The sequence below is a fragment of the Penicillium cataractarum genome (genome assembly GCF_028827025.1).
Source record: "Penicillium cataractarum strain IBT 29864 chromosome Unknown utg000007l, whole genome shotgun sequence".
Lineage (NCBI taxonomy): Eukaryota > Fungi > Ascomycota > Eurotiomycetes > Eurotiales > Aspergillaceae > Penicillium > Penicillium cataractarum.
The window spans coordinates 2,726,639-2,743,289 of record NW_026622743.1 but is presented as its reverse complement, the minus strand read 5'-3'; the positions used below and the strand labels follow the sequence as shown (position 1 = coordinate 2,743,289).

Here is a 16,651-nt window from a genome sequence, read left to right as displayed (position 1 = left end):
GATAATTATAATTCTCAGCAGTCAGCATACCTTGAATATGAGATTAGAAAATTAGAGAATGAAATTCCAATTTCTAATCTCAATTCTGGCGGTGACCATTCACTGTGCGCAAGGGGGTAAAGCCATGTCGTGGTCGGCACAGTGGCACACCCGACCATATGATTCGTAGGTGTACGGAGGACTCCATGGAGTGTACAAATATATTAAGAAATATGCTCTGATCACTGATCAGATGTAAAAATGTACAGTAGCATACAGTAGCATACTTGCGGTGGCGTAGTAACGGGGACTAACAGCAACTGCCAGGGATTCTCGGCGATAATCTAATTCTTTCTCTTTGCCCGACCTTTCCTAATTGGCAGGTGGAAATGATTTCCCCTCGCCAAGAAGTAATGGAGATTATTATATACATACAGTCCACTGCGAGTATGTATACTACTATGGCATACGCCATACAGGCAGATAATCTCATTGGGTTCCATGGCCAGTAGTCTTTTTTTTGGCTTCCTTTTTCCCGACATCGGGCACCTGCGGATGCCCGTTATTAGCCATTAGTCTTGACGTTTTTTATTATTTTCTTTTTCATGCTTTCTTTTTTTTTTATTCTTGGGTCTGTTATTAGTGATCCATGCTCGTAATTCTTTTGCTTTTTCGTCCCTTCTTTGTCCTCGCTGCATGGCGTCTATGCGCAGGAACCTGGCGGGGTGGTGACTCGCAGAGTGGAGCAGTAGAGGCCAAGAGAAAAAAAAAAAGAAAAGAAAATATGGCATCCGAGATCAATGTGGAAATACTAGATAGTATATTGAATACAGTTATTCACTATTATGAGTTCTTCACCATCACACCGAGGTATTCAGAATCGCTTAGGAACGAGGAACTAGGACCGGCAGATGGTGGAGACTGATTGATAACCAGAACCTTGGAATTAATTTACGCCGCTTAATCCTCGTTGAAGACATCTTCCCTTCAGCTTAGCGACGTGCTACTAACTGTCTAATGACTAGTGCCGGTCTCGGTGACTAGCTAGATGGCACGTTTTCTCTCGTGAAATTCTCCACTTGAGATGAATTTTTTTTTATCTGATCCGCTCTGTGGAACCGGGATGAAACGTATTGTACGAGACTCGTTCAGAGGAACAAGCAACTTGCTTTACACCAACTCCACCTCCACGGCTTTTCTATTTTCTAAACATCGCACCACCTTTTCGCATCGATCCGACCACCGAATTCTCCGGAGACCCGCTGGATCGGCCCTGTGTACATAACCTGGACACTTCCTACAATCCCCGTCTTTTTTCCTTGTATTCTTTACTTTTCTGCAGCCTAAAGCTTTCCTTCTCTTGGGCCCTCTCTCTCTCTTCCGGCTGCTTCTGCCTTGCCCATACGATTGAAGCTTTATTTTCTGTCTTCTCCTTCTTTAATATCTCCAGTGGTCATTTCACACCACAAAACAAAGTCATATACACAATGGAGCCGATCCCTCGAAAGACCGAGCTCCCCTTCCTGACCGAGATGGCGCCCCGCGCCCAAGCTCCCGTCAACCGCACACTGCTTCGCTCCGTCCCCGCCGACGAGATGCACGATCTGCTCTGCGTGGGCTTCGGTCCGGCCTCTTTGGCCATTGCTATCGCTCTGCACGACGCCATGGACCCGGCTCTCTCCCGCACGGCCTCGGGCTCCTTCAAGCCCAAGGTGTGCTTCCTCGAGCGCCAGAAGCAGTTCGCCTGGCACTCCGGTATGCTGGTTCCGGGCTCGCGCATGCAGATTTCCTTCATCAAGGACTTGGCTACTCTCCGTGACCCCCGTAGTAGCTTCACATTCCTGAACTACCTGCACAACAAGAACCGCCTCATCCACTTCACCAACTTGGGAACCTTCTTGCCGGCCCGTATGGAATTCGAGGACTATATGCGCTGGTGTGCTCAGCGTTTCGAGAACGTCGTGAGCTACGGGGAGGAGGTTGTCGATGTTGTGCCTGGAAGCAAGACTGATGGCGTGGTTGACTACTTTGTCGTGCGCTCGCGCAATGCCGAGACGGGCGAGATCTCCTCGCGGAGAGCTCGTAAGGTCGTTGTTGCCCTTGGTGGTAAGGCTAAGATGCCCCCGGGTTTCCCTCAGGATACTCGCATTATGCACTCTTCCAAGTACTGCACCGTCCTGCCCAACGTGTTGAAGAACGAGTCTGCGCCTTACAACATTGCCGTCGTTGGCTCTGGCCAAAGTGCCGCCGAGATCTTCCACGACCTCCAGCGCCGGTATCCCAACTCGCGCACGACATTGATTCTCCGTGATACCGCTCTGCGGCCTAGTGATGACTCTCCATTGTACGTTTGGACCGCTCCTTCCTTTCAATTGCCGGCATCGAGCTTGCATTGCAATAACTAGACCCGCTACGTATGAATCACTGCTAACATCTACACAGCGTCAACGAAATCTTCAACCCCGAGCGTGTCGAGAAATTCTACCAACTCCCCCAGGAAGAGCGCCACGCCCGCATCGCCAAAGAAAAAGCTACCAACTACTCCGTCGTCCGCCTCGAGCTCATCGAAGAAATCTACAACACCATGTACCTCCAACGCGTCAAGAACGCCGACGAATCCACCTGGCAACATCGCATCCTGCCCGAGCGCAGGGTCGCCCGCATCGAGCACCACAACCCCGCACACCGCATGCGCATCCACGTCAAGTCCGTCAAGGACGAGGCCTCCGACGGCAAGGAGGTGCTGGAGGTGGACGCCATTATGGTTGCTACCGGTTACCAGCGCGACGCGCACGAGCAGCTCCTCGAGCAGGTTCGTGGTCTCCGGCCCGCGGGCCAGACGGCGTGGGCTCCTGGTCGGGATTACCGCGTTGCGCTGGATGCGGGCAAGGTTAGCGCTGGAGCGGGGATTTGGTTGCAGGGTTGCAATGAGAAGACGCACGGTCTGAGCGATAGTCTTTTGTCTATTCTTGCGGTGCGGGGTGGTGAGATTGTGAGCTCGGTGTTTGGTGATGAGTTGGCTGGCAAGACGGTGCAGGACACCCGGTTGCGGGCCATGCTGTGAGGGATTATTCGTTATGGACTGGTGGTGAATTGTTTTGAATTTGTGATGAGGGTGTTATATTAAAAGATTCTTGTTTTTTGTCTTATTTGGCCGCAGGCTGAGGTATAATGGAGGACCTGTGGGAATTTTATATTTGGACCCTGCATAACCCTACTTTCTCCTTGTCTTGGTTCGGGAGGCTTGTCTTGCCGCTACGTTATAAGCTATACGCTATGCTGTATTAGACCATACTTTGTCTTTTAGATTGTTTGATTTTGGATTTGGATTTGGATTTGGTTCTGGTTCTGGATTTTGTTTTGTTACTTTTCGTCTCTCTAATGGTATGATACACCCCGTTGGGTATGATTTGGGGAGAATCTTTTCAAAGGACAACTCTTTATACACTTCATCTTTGACTTTTTGTAATTCCAACAAAAGTACTAACGTACTACAATACACACCGTCTATAGGGCAGAGTATCCTGCCCTGTCAGCCTCAGGGTACTCTGCAACACCGACCCCGACCCGCCAGTTCCCCGAGCTCAATCTATATTCAGTCAATATCCAGTCCTTTTTCACCTCACCGTATCCATCATAGAATCCCGAGATTCCGTCGCCAAGCCCCCCGAAAAAAGGGTTCCTCGGATATCGCGCGAAACACGGAAGTGACCCTGCAGAGCTAGTGAGATGCGGACTTGGGGGGTTCGGGAGCTGCGACTGCTAAGAGGTACAATACATGTCTGCAGAACGCTGGGACCTACAGGGCTACGGGCTACGGTAGGGTATGTTGTTGGATCCACATGTACTGCTTCAAGCATGACGAAGGGTGGTTTGAGATGGACTGTTGATCTGATCGTCTTTGCTGGTAGGCAAGTCACTACTAGAGCTTCCCTCTTAGATGGGATACTTTTGTTTAGATGAAAAGTGTGTATGTAGTATACTATGAGGCAATGGATGATGAGATGAATTGGTATAATTGACCAAACTAAGACACTGCGCTGATGAATTTTACTACTAGGTATAACTACTTTCTCATCTTTAGTTCCAGGGTAAGCACGAAAGTACAGTAACGCTGATCCCGATCGGCAATCACTAACAATGACACTCTCCCAGACCTGGAAGCTCGGTCTCAGCCGAAGAGACCCTCTTCCGGTCCACGCGAGAAGAACAACGATAATAACCAGATGTAATCCCAGATGGAGTGAAAGACGTTGAAAAATCACAGGTATCACTAGTACGAAAACACAGTATCCGATTCCACAATACCAGGTTTTAGATACGAGAAGAAGTGGGCTTGGTTAGACGAATGATATTCGTAGTCGGGGTCTAGTGCTGTCTAGTCTAGTCTTGGCTGTACGTTACGATCTGATAACGAATTCTCCTCCGCCCCCCTGTCATTTCTTGGACCGGAGGAAAAATGCCTCGGGTCCATCTTGTGAATAGGATTACTCGGTCCGCGAGTCAATTCCCACACTAGGAATAGAGAGTGTAAATAATTCAATGAATTGTCAATCTACGTACCAAACGCCAACCGACGTACATTCCTAACCCTATAATAATCAACCGCGCCCTGAAATTAAAAGATCTCCCCAAGTAAACCAGCTAGATCCCACACATGCCACGGCCCACAAGAGATACAAGCGTACCCGTCTTTTCCTCGCCTTGTACGAAGCTAGCAAAAAAAAACGGTACTTGTAAGTTGTACAGTACCACTTTTCCTTTCTCGTTTCTTTCAAGCCGAGACACAAAGTGGATCCCCCTGCGTGGCGCCATCAGATAACTCGTAAATTTAATTTTAAAATCCTGGGAAAATTTTTATCTGATCAGAATGGAAAAACGCCACCTCCGATCCCGGTTCCGTGGCAGAGGCCATGGCCACAGCAGAAGAATTATTATTCCCTCCGAGGTAGACGTAAGTATTGTACTTAGGTACCTTGTACACCGTTACTAGGGCCGGACCGGAGGAAACGGGGGGACTTGTTTTTGTGAATATTTTCATCTGGCACTAGCACTAACGATAAAAAAGAAAATATGCTTGATCTCTTCGGACGGAGGGATTCCGTATGGCGCGGGTTGGGATTCTGAGAGATTTCATAAGTCTAGACTGGCCAGGTACAGTAGTTACTAGTATTGCAATCTCCTATTCATAGCTATGCATACAGTAAATTCTGGACTGGACTTGTCCCGTCTATCACTCCCTTTCTTGACCTAGTAAGATGGAGCCCTAGTCTTGAAAACGTGGTCAATTACAAGCCCCCCCTACCCTGTCCTGCCCTGCCCTATCCTGCCATTCGTAACACTCCATCCGGTATGAACAGTATCCATATCTGGCCCCTCCTGCCACCTGCCAGGCGCTTTCAACCGATTCCAATCCCGACTCCGACTCCTACCCCTTCCAGTAACTACTCAGGAATTATACTCTAGTGATGGCACTCTACTCTTATGACATATGACTATTCACCAGACCCATTGACCCTGACCGGACCAAGAGATCGGCCACAATCATGCCGATGAACATTTCAATCCCGCCCACACTCACGGTATGTTCGTACCGAGGGACCCGCTCAGATACCAATTCAGGTGAAGAACCCCGAGCGCGCGCCCTGTCCTGCTCCAGCCTCCACTTCTACCTGCAGCTGCAGTATCCAGCATCCAGCATCCAGCCTCCAGGCCCAGTTCAGTCCATGCAGGGGTACTTCATTGATTCCGAGTTCCGTATGCACATGCACCTTACCATGAACTAGACTCTAGACTCCACCGGGACCGTGAGAGTATGGCATGTTGTGATCTGATGCGGTGTGCTGCATGTAGGAGGACTGGACCTGCGTAGTCTTACAATACGTCTGCTCTTAGATCGGATTGTTCTACTTACTCCAATTCCGAGGCTGAGGCCGAGGGCTGAGACATCATCACGGCCGAGAGGGTAAATATTATACATGATACATCAGATTTGATCTTCAGAGACCGATCTCATGCCCGCGTTAGCCGCAATTCACTCAGAGGTCGTTCTCGAGGTAATTATTGCATGGTTTGAGACCCCGTTCCTATGTGGGCCTTTGAATCCTGGATAGTAGTCCCTTTCTCTTGTATTTCGTGCTACATGGTGATGCACTATCATCTCAATTTTCTGTTTAGCGGTATACTTGATCCTCTTGCTTAGCTCAAACTTACAGGAATACCAATCCCTTCTAGAAACCCAATAGAACAATCTGCCCAGTCCCGAGAATCCAGAACCCCCTACTACTGTAGGGATCGGCCCTGCGCCAGGCAGGTACTTGCAGTGCTAGACTAAGCTATAGCTGCAGGACCCTAGGCCCAGGGAGTCTATCTTGATAACAGCCGTACTGCGGGGAGCGAAGAGGGGGGCATTTCTACTATATCTAGTAGTTAGTGGCTGCACTAGTGTGACAGATATTGATATTGATATTAATATTGATATTATGGCACCAGGGATACTACTAGACAGAACCAACAATGCAATTCCGTAAAGACAATCGATTCAACGAAAAAAAGTAGGTTCATTATCTAACGTCATCCACTGTACAGTACTCTCTAAATGCAAGTCAAAGCAAAAGAAAACAATAATCACAGCAAAAAAGAACAGAACAGATAAGATACAGATAACAGAGTCAAAAAGAATATGCCACGCAAACAATGCACCGAGACGCTGCAGCTCAGTTCAGTTCAGTTCATACATGAGAAGGGGGGTTGGGGGTAGGGGAGGGTGGTCAAATAGGAAACGTAAATTATTATACGTCATCAAATGCAAAGGTCTCCAAACGCCATCACCATCGTGGTCGCTCGGAGGTTCTTTGTCTGCATATATCACAGGGGAGGTGGATGGGGATGGGGGAAAGTGTATAATACTATAGTCAGATAGAAAAAGAGACACACATGAATTGTACCCCGAGTTCATGGTGCGGGGGACAAAAAAGATAAAAGGGAATCATTTCAAACCATGTGCTCGGGGTCTTCACCCGCGACGCTGCGGTACGCACCGCCCTCGCCCATGCGGCCCACGCGCATACGAGTTGGAGTCTCGTACATGTCGTGGTAGTTCACTACCTCTCCGCCCAACATGCCCGAGCCCGTGGAGCGTTTACCAAAGATAGGCGCAGGGTCACACCAGAAGTCGCGGCAATTGGTGGCCACGCCGCGGGAGAACGGGTTGCGTGGCCGAGCAGCCTGGTGTCCATCCCGAAGACCATCCCGTGCCGTGGCGAAGAACGTGTCGATGCCCAGCAGGGAGGACCATTGTGCGCAGAAACCGCGGTGTCGGCGGGGTGCACCGGGGCGGGCGAGTGCTGGGTTGGGTCCCGCGCCGGAGGCAGTGAGGCCGGCACCCTCGAGGGAGGTTGTGCCAGCGGTCATGGCAGAGGCGAAGGCTTGAGAGCTTGGGTAGGATCGGTCAATGTGGTGGCCGCGCATGTTTTCGTAGGTGGTCTGGTTGCGGGAGACCTGAACGAGTTGGACAGCGCAGAGCATGGTGACCCAGACCAGCTGGATGATAACCCAGATATCGAGGACGAGGGTAAAAGTGTCACGGGATACAATGTCACACAGCGTGTCATTGATGACGTTGCACTTGGCACCCGTGACGGATGGCAGACCTTGGATATCTAGAAGTCAAGTTAGCAAGCCAATTCCTATCAAGCGGGCTGCTTTTCACTTACAGCCAATGCTGAGCTGGACAAATAGAATGATGCCAATCTCAAGAGAAACAATATACAGGACAAAGTGGCGCAGGTTGTTCGCTCCAACACAGTTGTCAATCCAGGGGCAGTGGCTATAACCAGTTAGTTCGAGGTCCACACAGAGACGTCTAGTCAAGTTGTCTGGATGGTACATACTGATCATGCTTGGCAACGCAGCGGCCACAACGGCGGCAGTGCTTGCTACGAAGAGGCTTTCTCGACATGCAAGGAACGCAAAAGTTCTCCTCGTCAAACTTCCACTGCTCAAACAGCTCCTTGACCATCTCCCTCTGCTGGTTCCGACTGCTAAGCTTCGGCACATAGCCCGGATCTTCGATCATGGCCAAAGTGTAGAAGTAGGTAGTGAAACTGAAGAAAGCCGCAAAGAGGATGTTCAAAATAGGAGCCGAGGAGTAGGTAGCTATCATTTTGAGTCAGAAATGTATCAAGACTGGGTACTATCCTGAAAACTCACCTGGTAGCACCTTGAAGGCATAACGGAATCCAACCCAGAAGAGCGTCGCTGCAAAAACACCAGCCAAATACGGCTACTCAAATCAGTTTCAAGAAAAAGATTAACCACGAACAAGCCAAAACATACCGTCTTCTGCAAAATACGATACTCCGAAGGACCCCGGTTCGCCAACTGCTGAGCAACATATTGCATACCAAACACCGTCGCCGCCGTAAGCGGGACACCCAAGAAAATAGGCAAATGACTGAGCATCCAAATGGCGATCAAAAGCGTCAAGAACGGCCACAAGAAAAAGAACTTGCCCATAACGCTCTTATTCCGAATATACCCCGACAACCCCATCGGCACAGCCTTCTGAGTACCATCAGGCTCATAGCCCCGCTCAGCAAGAGCGCGCAACCAAATGCGCGAAGTATTCATTTCCTGCGCCACAGTGCTAGGCGACTTGCCATCGCGTGTCTCCGCAAATCGGTCCGCGCCGTACTCCAGCAGCTTCAACACACTAGGTAAGGAGCCCTTGACAAGCGCCCAGTGCAACGGCGTCAAACCACCCTCGTCCACGGCGTTGGCATTCGCGCCCCATCGCAGGAATAGATCCACGCATGCTGGATAGCCCTTGTACGCGGCCCACATCAAACCCGTGTGTCCTTGCTGGTCGACTACATCGACGGGAATCTCTTGGTGTAGGAGAAGGAGGACCAGGAACGCGTTGCCATCGATAGTTGCCAGATGCAGGATATTGTAGCCTTGCACGTCGGTCAAGAGCGGGTCTGCGCCGTAGGAAAGCAGGAGATTGACGATGTAATAGTGGCATCGCTGCGCTGCCCACATAGCCGGCGTGGCCACTGATTCTCCGCCCTTGGCGTTAACGTCGGCGCCCGAGTCGAGGAGGAACTTGCACATGGCATATTGATTGTTGATAGCCGCCCACTAAAAGAGAGATGCTAGTTAGTCCCATCCAAGCTAGACGATTATCGCATTACCACGCCCCTCTACGCGCAAGCGCACGATGGTGGTACTAATCGGGGAGATGGTAGAAAACGGAAACATACATGGAGCGGCGTAATGCCTTCCTCGTCGCGGTGATTCGCCGTCAATTTCTTCGTCGCAAACAAATTCTGCATCGCGGGAATCTCTCCAATCCGAGCCAACTGCATAATATCTTCACCCAGAGGGATCGAGCCCTTAGGTGCATTAGACTGCATAGTCTTCAACTCGACCTCGTTGGCAGGTGAAGCGGTTCCCTTGCTATTCATCGACGTGGAGCCCGATGTAGTCCCCGCGGGGCTACTGCCCAGCGTATCGGGAGAAGATGTGGAAGCCATATGTGTGGAACTGCTGTGTTATGTGCTCGACCGTTGGCTTGTGTATCGTCGTGGAGAGAAGGGGAGAATGGATGGACGGGAGGCCGCCGCCGGACGCGGACACGGGGTTCGGACGGAGGTAAGAGGAGGGGATGGTTAGAGACGCGGTGGAATAGGATTGTTCTCTAGTTGTGCATAGCGATGATTCCGTCTTTTTGTCTCGTTGCCCCGTAAGTCTGGTTTCTCAACCGGTAAAAAGGGGAATTGTTGTCGGAGATGATCGACCTGGAGAAGGCGGCGAGAAGGCGGAACCTTTTTTTGGGAAGTTGGGGAACGCTCTCTAGTGCTGACGCTAAAACACAGCCCCGTTCTGGTATACAAGATAGTCGTGGGAGATGGGAGTAATTGGCAGACTTGATCTCTATTCTTCAAAGATTTTCTTTTATGCTCTTGACTTTTACCGGTGCCTACATATTCGTGTTCCTGATTCCTCTACCGTGGACCTACACTGTGGGGATTACTCAGCCTCATAGGCAGCCGCATTTCCTTGGCTTCGAAGCATTTCGATGTGGATATTTAGGATCGCTATGTACAGGTATTCGCAGGGTTTCGTAGATATGAGGGAGATTCTATCAAATAGGAAAAGGGGTGGGGAGCGTGGTTTAATTCTTCTCCGAAGATTCAGGTTCAGATAACTGCAAGTTCTCAGTGCAGTGCATCCTCGCCTCATCCATCAGCATCCGCGCATCCACGCGCAGGTCAAAGTCGGCCAGGAAGCAAAACGTGATTTCAAGTTTAGAAAGCTCCTGCTCAGAGACACCACCGACTTTCGCCACGCGACTGTGTGGGAAACTAAGATCTTCAAGTGCCTTCGTGGCAACTAGTACCCCCGCGAGAACGAGTCGGTGCATATTCTTCGGTGATGGGCGGACCACTTTCTCCACGAGAGCCATCCTGGTGATGTAAACGCTCGCCGCGAGAAGTACGGCGGTAGACATGGGACAGTATTTGTGTAGACGCTGTAGGTAATCCTTCAGCGCAATCGGGGGTATCTTCTTAGAAAGGAACTTTCGCGAGAGCATGCGCAGTTGAAAAGTGTCTTCTTTGGATCGGTCGCCATTCGCATCCTCGGCATCACCACAATGTAATCCCACGCTCCGCGGTTCTTCTTCCGTCGGAGTCCGTGGCTCCATGGGAGTCGAGCCATTGGAGTTTGGAAATGAAGAGGCAGAAGCAGGCAGTTTCTCAAAATGCGCAACTAATTTTTCGACATTGTTACAGAAAAGTAGCAGCGCGGTCTCGGGCGCAATGTCAAAGACGCTATTCGCATCCTTGAGCAGCGCTTCTGGTCGCATCGACTCTGCATCAACGGGCGGCGAGCCCAGTTTGAGTACAGACCCCGGTGACCTGGTATCGTCCGAAGACGCGCATTGGGTTTGTGTCATGACGGCGGCCATCTTGATAAAGTTTTTTGGTATATTATTGCCCGCCGCGGGAGTAAGCCGCGCGTGCGGCTGTCGAGTAATGAAGAGCACACCCGGACCTGCAGGTTGATAGCGGCTCCCCAGGTGGAACTCTCATTGTTCACCGGCAGACAACACTATCAAGAGGCTCTTCAGGAACTTTGTGGTGTGATGTCAGAGCGGACCGGAGGAAAAGTAAAGGAGGTCGGTGGGTGGGAGTTACGACGAGCACGGCGACGTGGGATTTCGAGACGGGCGCGATAGAGGGGAAGTCGTTCAGCGTGAGATCAATCGATGCGATCGAGGGCTGTGGAACATGTGCAGTTCTGGCTGCCTGACAGTGTTAATAATGTGTTCCCCCTGCCCGAAAAAGCCACCGCGGAATAATCACCAGGATGCCGGACTCACTGCGGTCCAATCGTCCACGACAGGGGGGTTGAAAAAAAAGTAAGAGAGAATTTGCTCGATAAGAAGTACAGGTTGAACCAGGAATCAGGAAAAAAGCGCCGCTGATGGGGGGAGGAACCAAAATCGCCAGGGGGAGGAGGCGAAGTCGCGAAAGATAAGGTGTTCCTCGGGTCCCGCCTCTTACTCCAATGGGGAAATTTCCCCACCTGCCACATGGATAAGACTTTCGGTTGGATTGGAAACGAAATCTGGCATGCATTCGACTCTTGCAGAGATATTTGCTAGCTGTCTTCTATAGAGTGGGCTGAGAGCTCTACAATCTATATTTGATGCGATGGTATAGGGTAGTCATGCAGGATATATATTTCGGATCCACTCCGAAGATAGGCCAAACCTAATCCAACTTCCAAGGTTGTGATCAAAAAACCCAGTTATCGGATAAGCAACAACATTATACAACAAGGGATTGACATCATGACCACAAAGTTAAAAGACCCAAAGAAAACAAGACTCAACGCCGAACCTTCTAGTCCATTTATCCAAACGCCCAATCCGCGCAGCCATAAAACGCCAAACAAATAGATACCAACAAAGGAAAGAAACAAAAAATATCTAACGCCAGTCATAAACCACCTGCATCAATTACGCCGCCTATAATCCCTCCTCCTCCCTGTATCCCTCGGCTCCCGAACCACATAGGTCACTCCATCACTTCCCCGGCCCACCCGCTCTTGCAATGACCCACGACGTACATCCCCCTGACTACCACTAGGCCTTCGCTCAACGATCTGATCTACCACCACCGGTCCATACCTGGGGCTTGGCCTCGGTCCAGATCGTGTATTCACTCGCGACGAACCCGGACGACCCGCGGAATCAGAATCAGAGTCCGAGTCCGAATCAGAGCTAGAGTCAGAGTCAGAATTGAACCAAACAAGGCCAGGAATTTCCACATGGCCCTCACGAAAGCGGACTTTCCTTGATCGAGATGGAGATGTTGATTCCGGAGAATGAATTCGTTCCCGGTTCATGCGTTCGCGGAAGGAATTATGCGAGATGATCTCTGCGTCGTGGGGACGGCGAGTGGTTGGGTGGGAGGGTGTGTTAGCACGGTTTCTTTGGGGATTGGGTTGGATTATCGTGATGGGTCGACGTGAGGATGGTCCTGGGGATGTATATCGTCCCGGTCTGGCTGGTTCCCTTTCTGTTATCGGGCTGGATGGTCGTGTTGGTCGATATCTTGGAATGGGGTCTGTTGGCTCTGGGTCTGGCTCTGGCGGTCTGCTTACGTCTCTTCTGGGACGTTCATACGAGGGACGCCGGACGTGTGGCTCTGCTCCTGGCTCTGGTGGTCTCCGTACATCATGTCTTGGACGGTCATATGGATGACGATGGACGTGTGGCTCGGGTGATATAGACCGGGGCCCCCGTCGATGGAGAGAGTCTGAGCGACGACGAGGTGGTCGTGATCGTGGAGATGACGGTGCATGTCGTGGTGGATTTATTATGGGGCCCTCCCATCTAGGCTCGTCTCTGTACCCTGGGTCAACGGGAAGAGTATGATATCGATCTCGAGGGGATCTTGGTCTCGGTCTTGGTCTTGGACTTTCATGTTCATGGCGTATTCGAGTTTCCCTCGTCATTCGTCGGTAGACATCGAAGTACTCCAGTCCAAAGATTGAACGCCAAAAGCTCCGCGGCCGATGTCGATCCATGTCCACGGTTATAGAGTTAGATCTTCCACTGCACGGAGTGGATGTTGTCGCCCTATATCTGGGGGATTGAATCCAGTACAGGTCTTCGGGATCCGTGTCGCTGGTATTCGAGGATGGTGGAAAGGTATACCTCCTATGCAGACCTGGCCTGGAGAACACAGGTCGACGGAGGCGACGACACGGCTGTACTCGCGGTGGAAAGGACTCGGAGTAGTATGTCTCGTAGTACTGATCTGTAGTGTACGTATCTCGCATCCGCATCCGCAGTCGTCGTAGTTGTAAACGTATTCTCGCAGGCATGGAGTCAAGGAACAAGGCAAGCAGGATATATACGACGTCGACAATTCCGAATCAAACAACGGCTCACTCGATACAAAGATTCTCACGGAAGCGTTAAGCAGAGACAAAGGCATGATCGAGGGCCGATAGGGTTAGAGTGTGTTTTGTGTTTCGAGTTTGACGATGGCAGTCTTCGAGGCCAAAGTGTTATTCTCCGTATCTTCATAGAAGAAATAGAAAATAGAAACAGGCCATGAAGAAAGATAACAATGGGAGGATTAAACCAGGATGAAAGACTTTGCGAACAAAGAGTGAAAGTCTAATGTCCAGGTGTGTGGGTGCAGTCATAGGCCCGCTGCAGGTGATACTTCCCTGTCCCCTTTGTGTGCGGGAATCAGGGACGGTCCATTGTGTTTCTTTTTTGTTTCTGGATTTAGATTTGGAACATTTTGGCTTTGATGCTTTGTCGAAGAATGTATCAGAATTAGATCAGAAAATAGAAAGTCGATGAGAAGAGTATTGGGGTGTTTGTCTTTGCTAAAAAGCAACTCTGGAACAAAGACGGTATCAAGTCTGGCGATGCGGCCATTTTGTATGTTCGACTTGATAGAATTTAAGGCTAAGTTATTGAGTCTCTGTGCTCCTAGCATAAGGCAACAGTCTCCATTCTTCTAGAGCCCCAAAGATCGGAATCGAAAGACTAGGTTCCGCTAGATTCAATCTTTTGGAGGGATTTAATGGTCTGGTCACAGGGGCGCAGTCCGAGTCAGCTGGGGCCAACCAGGTGACGAGGAACGAGACACTTTCGAGTCCTCTGCCATGTTATGATGATATTGTCATATTATCACCGTATAATATGATCATTATTCTATACCACTCATAGTATTTTCCATTGTTTGAACTATACACCTTTTGCTGGACACAGGTCAACTGTATTCATGAGGCTATTCGATAGGTTCTCACGAAATCCCCACGAGTCAGCCTTGCACGGGAGCGACCGTCTCGCAGCCGGCGCTAATGCCGTAAGAGGCTCTTGGTGCCCGAATAGTACCTGACATAATACAGCAAAAGGCAATAACAATGGATGTCAAAGTTCCGTCACAAAATAATCTTTCTATTATCCACTGCGCGGATTTACAATGATTGTGGATCAAATCGGGGCAATCAGGCCATGCGACGACTGTGTATTGCACGTGTAAGTGGTAGGCCAGTGTCTTCGAGCACAGCTGTGGCGCATATCCTAGTTGCACCAGCCACACTCACCGTCGAATTAGAGTAGGAGACGACTCGGACGTGCAGCGGTGCCTGATGTTCAATATGATGTGCTTTGAACCGCAGATAATAACAGGATGAGAAGCAAGGAAAAAGAAGTAGCGAGGAATGCCCGAGTGGCTTGGCCTAGACTAGATCCTGGCCCTATGCGGTGGCGACAATCCAACATATACCTACTGTTGGGTTAGAGACGACATCTATGAGGGCATCATTTACTATATTCTAGGCAGCACACCCCTCAAAACACTTCACTGTCCCTGTGCTCCCACTCCAATCCCTCCTATCAACCCCATCTCTCAAGAAAATGATCCCTCGTTTTATCCCGCTGATGCAAGACATCCAAATCAAGACCCCGCACACCCCTCTGCAACTCACCAAGCTCACCCTCCAATGCAGCCAACGCCCTCTCCAACTCCAAATCACGGAGCGAAACTTCATACTGCGAGTTCGCATGTAACCCGGACCCAAGAAGATGTAGCGCACTATCCGCCGGAGCTAACCGAGTAACCAGCGGCGCATCAACAGCCATCTCCAGCGCCCGTAGAGTCTCGGAAAGCTGGATCCGTTTCTCATGTAGACCTTGAGCCCCGCCGTCCTCTGCGCGCGGCCGGATGACTGATTCGGGCGAGACTCCGATGCGGCGGAGGAGGCTCTCCAGTGCGGGTTGTTCGGGGAGTGGGGTGGGATTGGTGCGTGGGGGAGCTAGGAGGAGGCCTGCTTGCATGGAGCGGCGTCGGAGAGATTCGCGACGGGAGGGTGGCTGGGTTACTAGCGGGTTGCCTACTTCGGATTGGTAGAGGGTTGCTAGTTGTTCTAGGAGTTCACAGGAGGATTCTCGTTCGTGGAGGTGTTGTGTGAGGGTTTGTTTAGAGGTTGTCATGTCGATGAGCACGTCTAGAGCCTGACAGATTATTAGTATGGTACATTTTCATTTCATGTTGGCAGAGGGAAGCGTACTCGTTCTAGCTTTTCTTCAGACGCTGCCCGAAGCTGGGTATGCTGGTTTTGGATTTCCCGGAGGATAGGCTCGTGGAATTGCTGCTTTGTGGACATTTCTGCTAGAATCTCAATCTCCGGGTATAGAGACTCGAGCTCGTCTTGCAACGCTGCTATATTCTGATCTTCCGTAATGGTCTGGCTTGCTTTCGGTGGCCCAGACAGGATGGTTTCGAGGTATAGTCGGTCAAGACGGTAGTGAATTTCTTCGGCGTTGTAGTCTGCCAGCATAGAGCTGAGCTGGCCAGCTCGCTTGACCGTAGCGGCATCATTGCCATTGGACTTGATCCCGGATATAAGTGTCTCGAGTTCAGCGAGAACTTTGTCGTCCTGCTTCAGTCGGGTAGACAGCGAGGAGAGAATTCGCTTATTCTCAGCTCCAGTCTTCTCTGTCGCACCCCTGAAGCTAGCCTCGAGTTCATCCGAAAGATCATTGGCCTGCAATATAGTTGTCACTCTTAGCTTTTTGGTTCCAGCCTAAGTCCATGGTATATACTGACTGCAATAGTTGTGGTCTGCCTGCCAGCTTCGTGCTTCTTCCGCAGACGAGCAATATCCCGGCTTCGGTCTTGTTCCCAATTATCTTTCTGGCGCAATTGCTTCTTGAGAGTTTCGCACTGAAACGATAGTGTCTCTGTCTGTTTCTGGATTGCTGCCGTCGACGCTTCGAGGGATTCTATAGCCGACCGGATATCGTCTTCTAGGAAGGGTCGTGTCGCGCCGAGTTCGGGATCGCGGAGGATAGGTTGGAGGGTACCAGAGTTCTCGAGTTTGTTGTATCTAGATACATGGTGTTAGATGGAAGGATGTGTTGACAGTCAAGCTCGGACGTACAAGACGAGCTCCTCCCGTGAGAGCAGAGTGCTCGGGTTGAGGTGTTTGGAAACCCATTCTTCGGTCTTTTCACCAGTAGCTGGATCCTCTAAGGCGGACTCGATCACATCACGCTTTGCTAGGAGATCTCGCTCCTTTAGTATGGCGAGGATCTCGTCGGTCAGGGTGTCTGTTTGCATGATGGGTGGAT

General features: G+C 50.5%; 5 protein-coding genes across 5 annotated transcripts; 1 reads left to right on the top strand and 4 right to left on the bottom strand.

The window, feature by feature from the left end:
- Positions 1-1,466: 1,466 nt before the first annotated feature.
- N7496_008562 (lysine N(6)-hydroxylase/L-ornithine N(5)-oxygenase family protein) lies at positions 1,467-3,043 on the top strand (the record flags this gene model as incomplete). The annotated part of the gene is made up of 2 exons (XM_056701481.1): positions 1,467-2,323; positions 2,422-3,043. 2 exons carry the CDS (start codon positions 1,467-1,469, stop codon positions 3,041-3,043), a joined length of 1,479 nt encoding a protein of 492 aa, XP_056553544.1.
- A 3,929-nt stretch (positions 3,044-6,972) lies between these two features.
- On the bottom strand, positions 6,973-9,515 carry N7496_008561 (ankyrin repeat domain-containing DHHC palmitoyltransferase family protein; the record flags this gene model as incomplete). The annotated part of the gene is made up of 6 exons (XM_056701480.1): positions 6,973-7,640; positions 7,695-7,807; positions 7,872-8,136; positions 8,191-8,263; positions 8,317-9,120; positions 9,243-9,515. 6 exons carry the CDS (start codon positions 9,513-9,515, stop codon positions 6,973-6,975), a joined length of 2,196 nt encoding a protein of 731 aa, XP_056553543.1.
- Positions 9,516-10,156: 641 nt separating this feature from the next.
- N7496_008560 (putative cyclin-dependent protein kinase complex component) lies at positions 10,157-10,951 on the bottom strand (the record flags this gene model as incomplete). The annotated part of the gene is made up of 1 exon (XM_056701479.1): positions 10,157-10,951. The coding sequence occupies one exon, from the start codon at positions 10,949-10,951 to the stop codon at positions 10,157-10,159; it is 795 nt and encodes a 264-aa protein (XP_056553542.1).
- A 1,699-nt stretch (positions 10,952-12,650) lies between these two features.
- On the bottom strand, positions 12,651-12,854 carry N7496_008559 (uncharacterized protein; the record flags this gene model as incomplete). The annotated part of the gene is made up of 1 exon (XM_056701478.1): positions 12,651-12,854. One exon carries the CDS (start codon positions 12,852-12,854, stop codon positions 12,651-12,653), a length of 204 nt encoding a protein of 67 aa, XP_056553541.1.
- A 2,060-nt stretch (positions 12,855-14,914) lies between these two features.
- N7496_008558 (uncharacterized protein) lies at positions 14,915-16,640 on the bottom strand (the record flags this gene model as incomplete). The annotated part of the gene is made up of 4 exons (XM_056701477.1): positions 14,915-15,532; positions 15,589-16,065; positions 16,128-16,407; positions 16,462-16,640. 4 exons carry the CDS (start codon positions 16,638-16,640, stop codon positions 14,915-14,917), a joined length of 1,554 nt encoding a protein of 517 aa, XP_056553540.1.
- Positions 16,641-16,651: the final 11 nt, after the last annotated feature.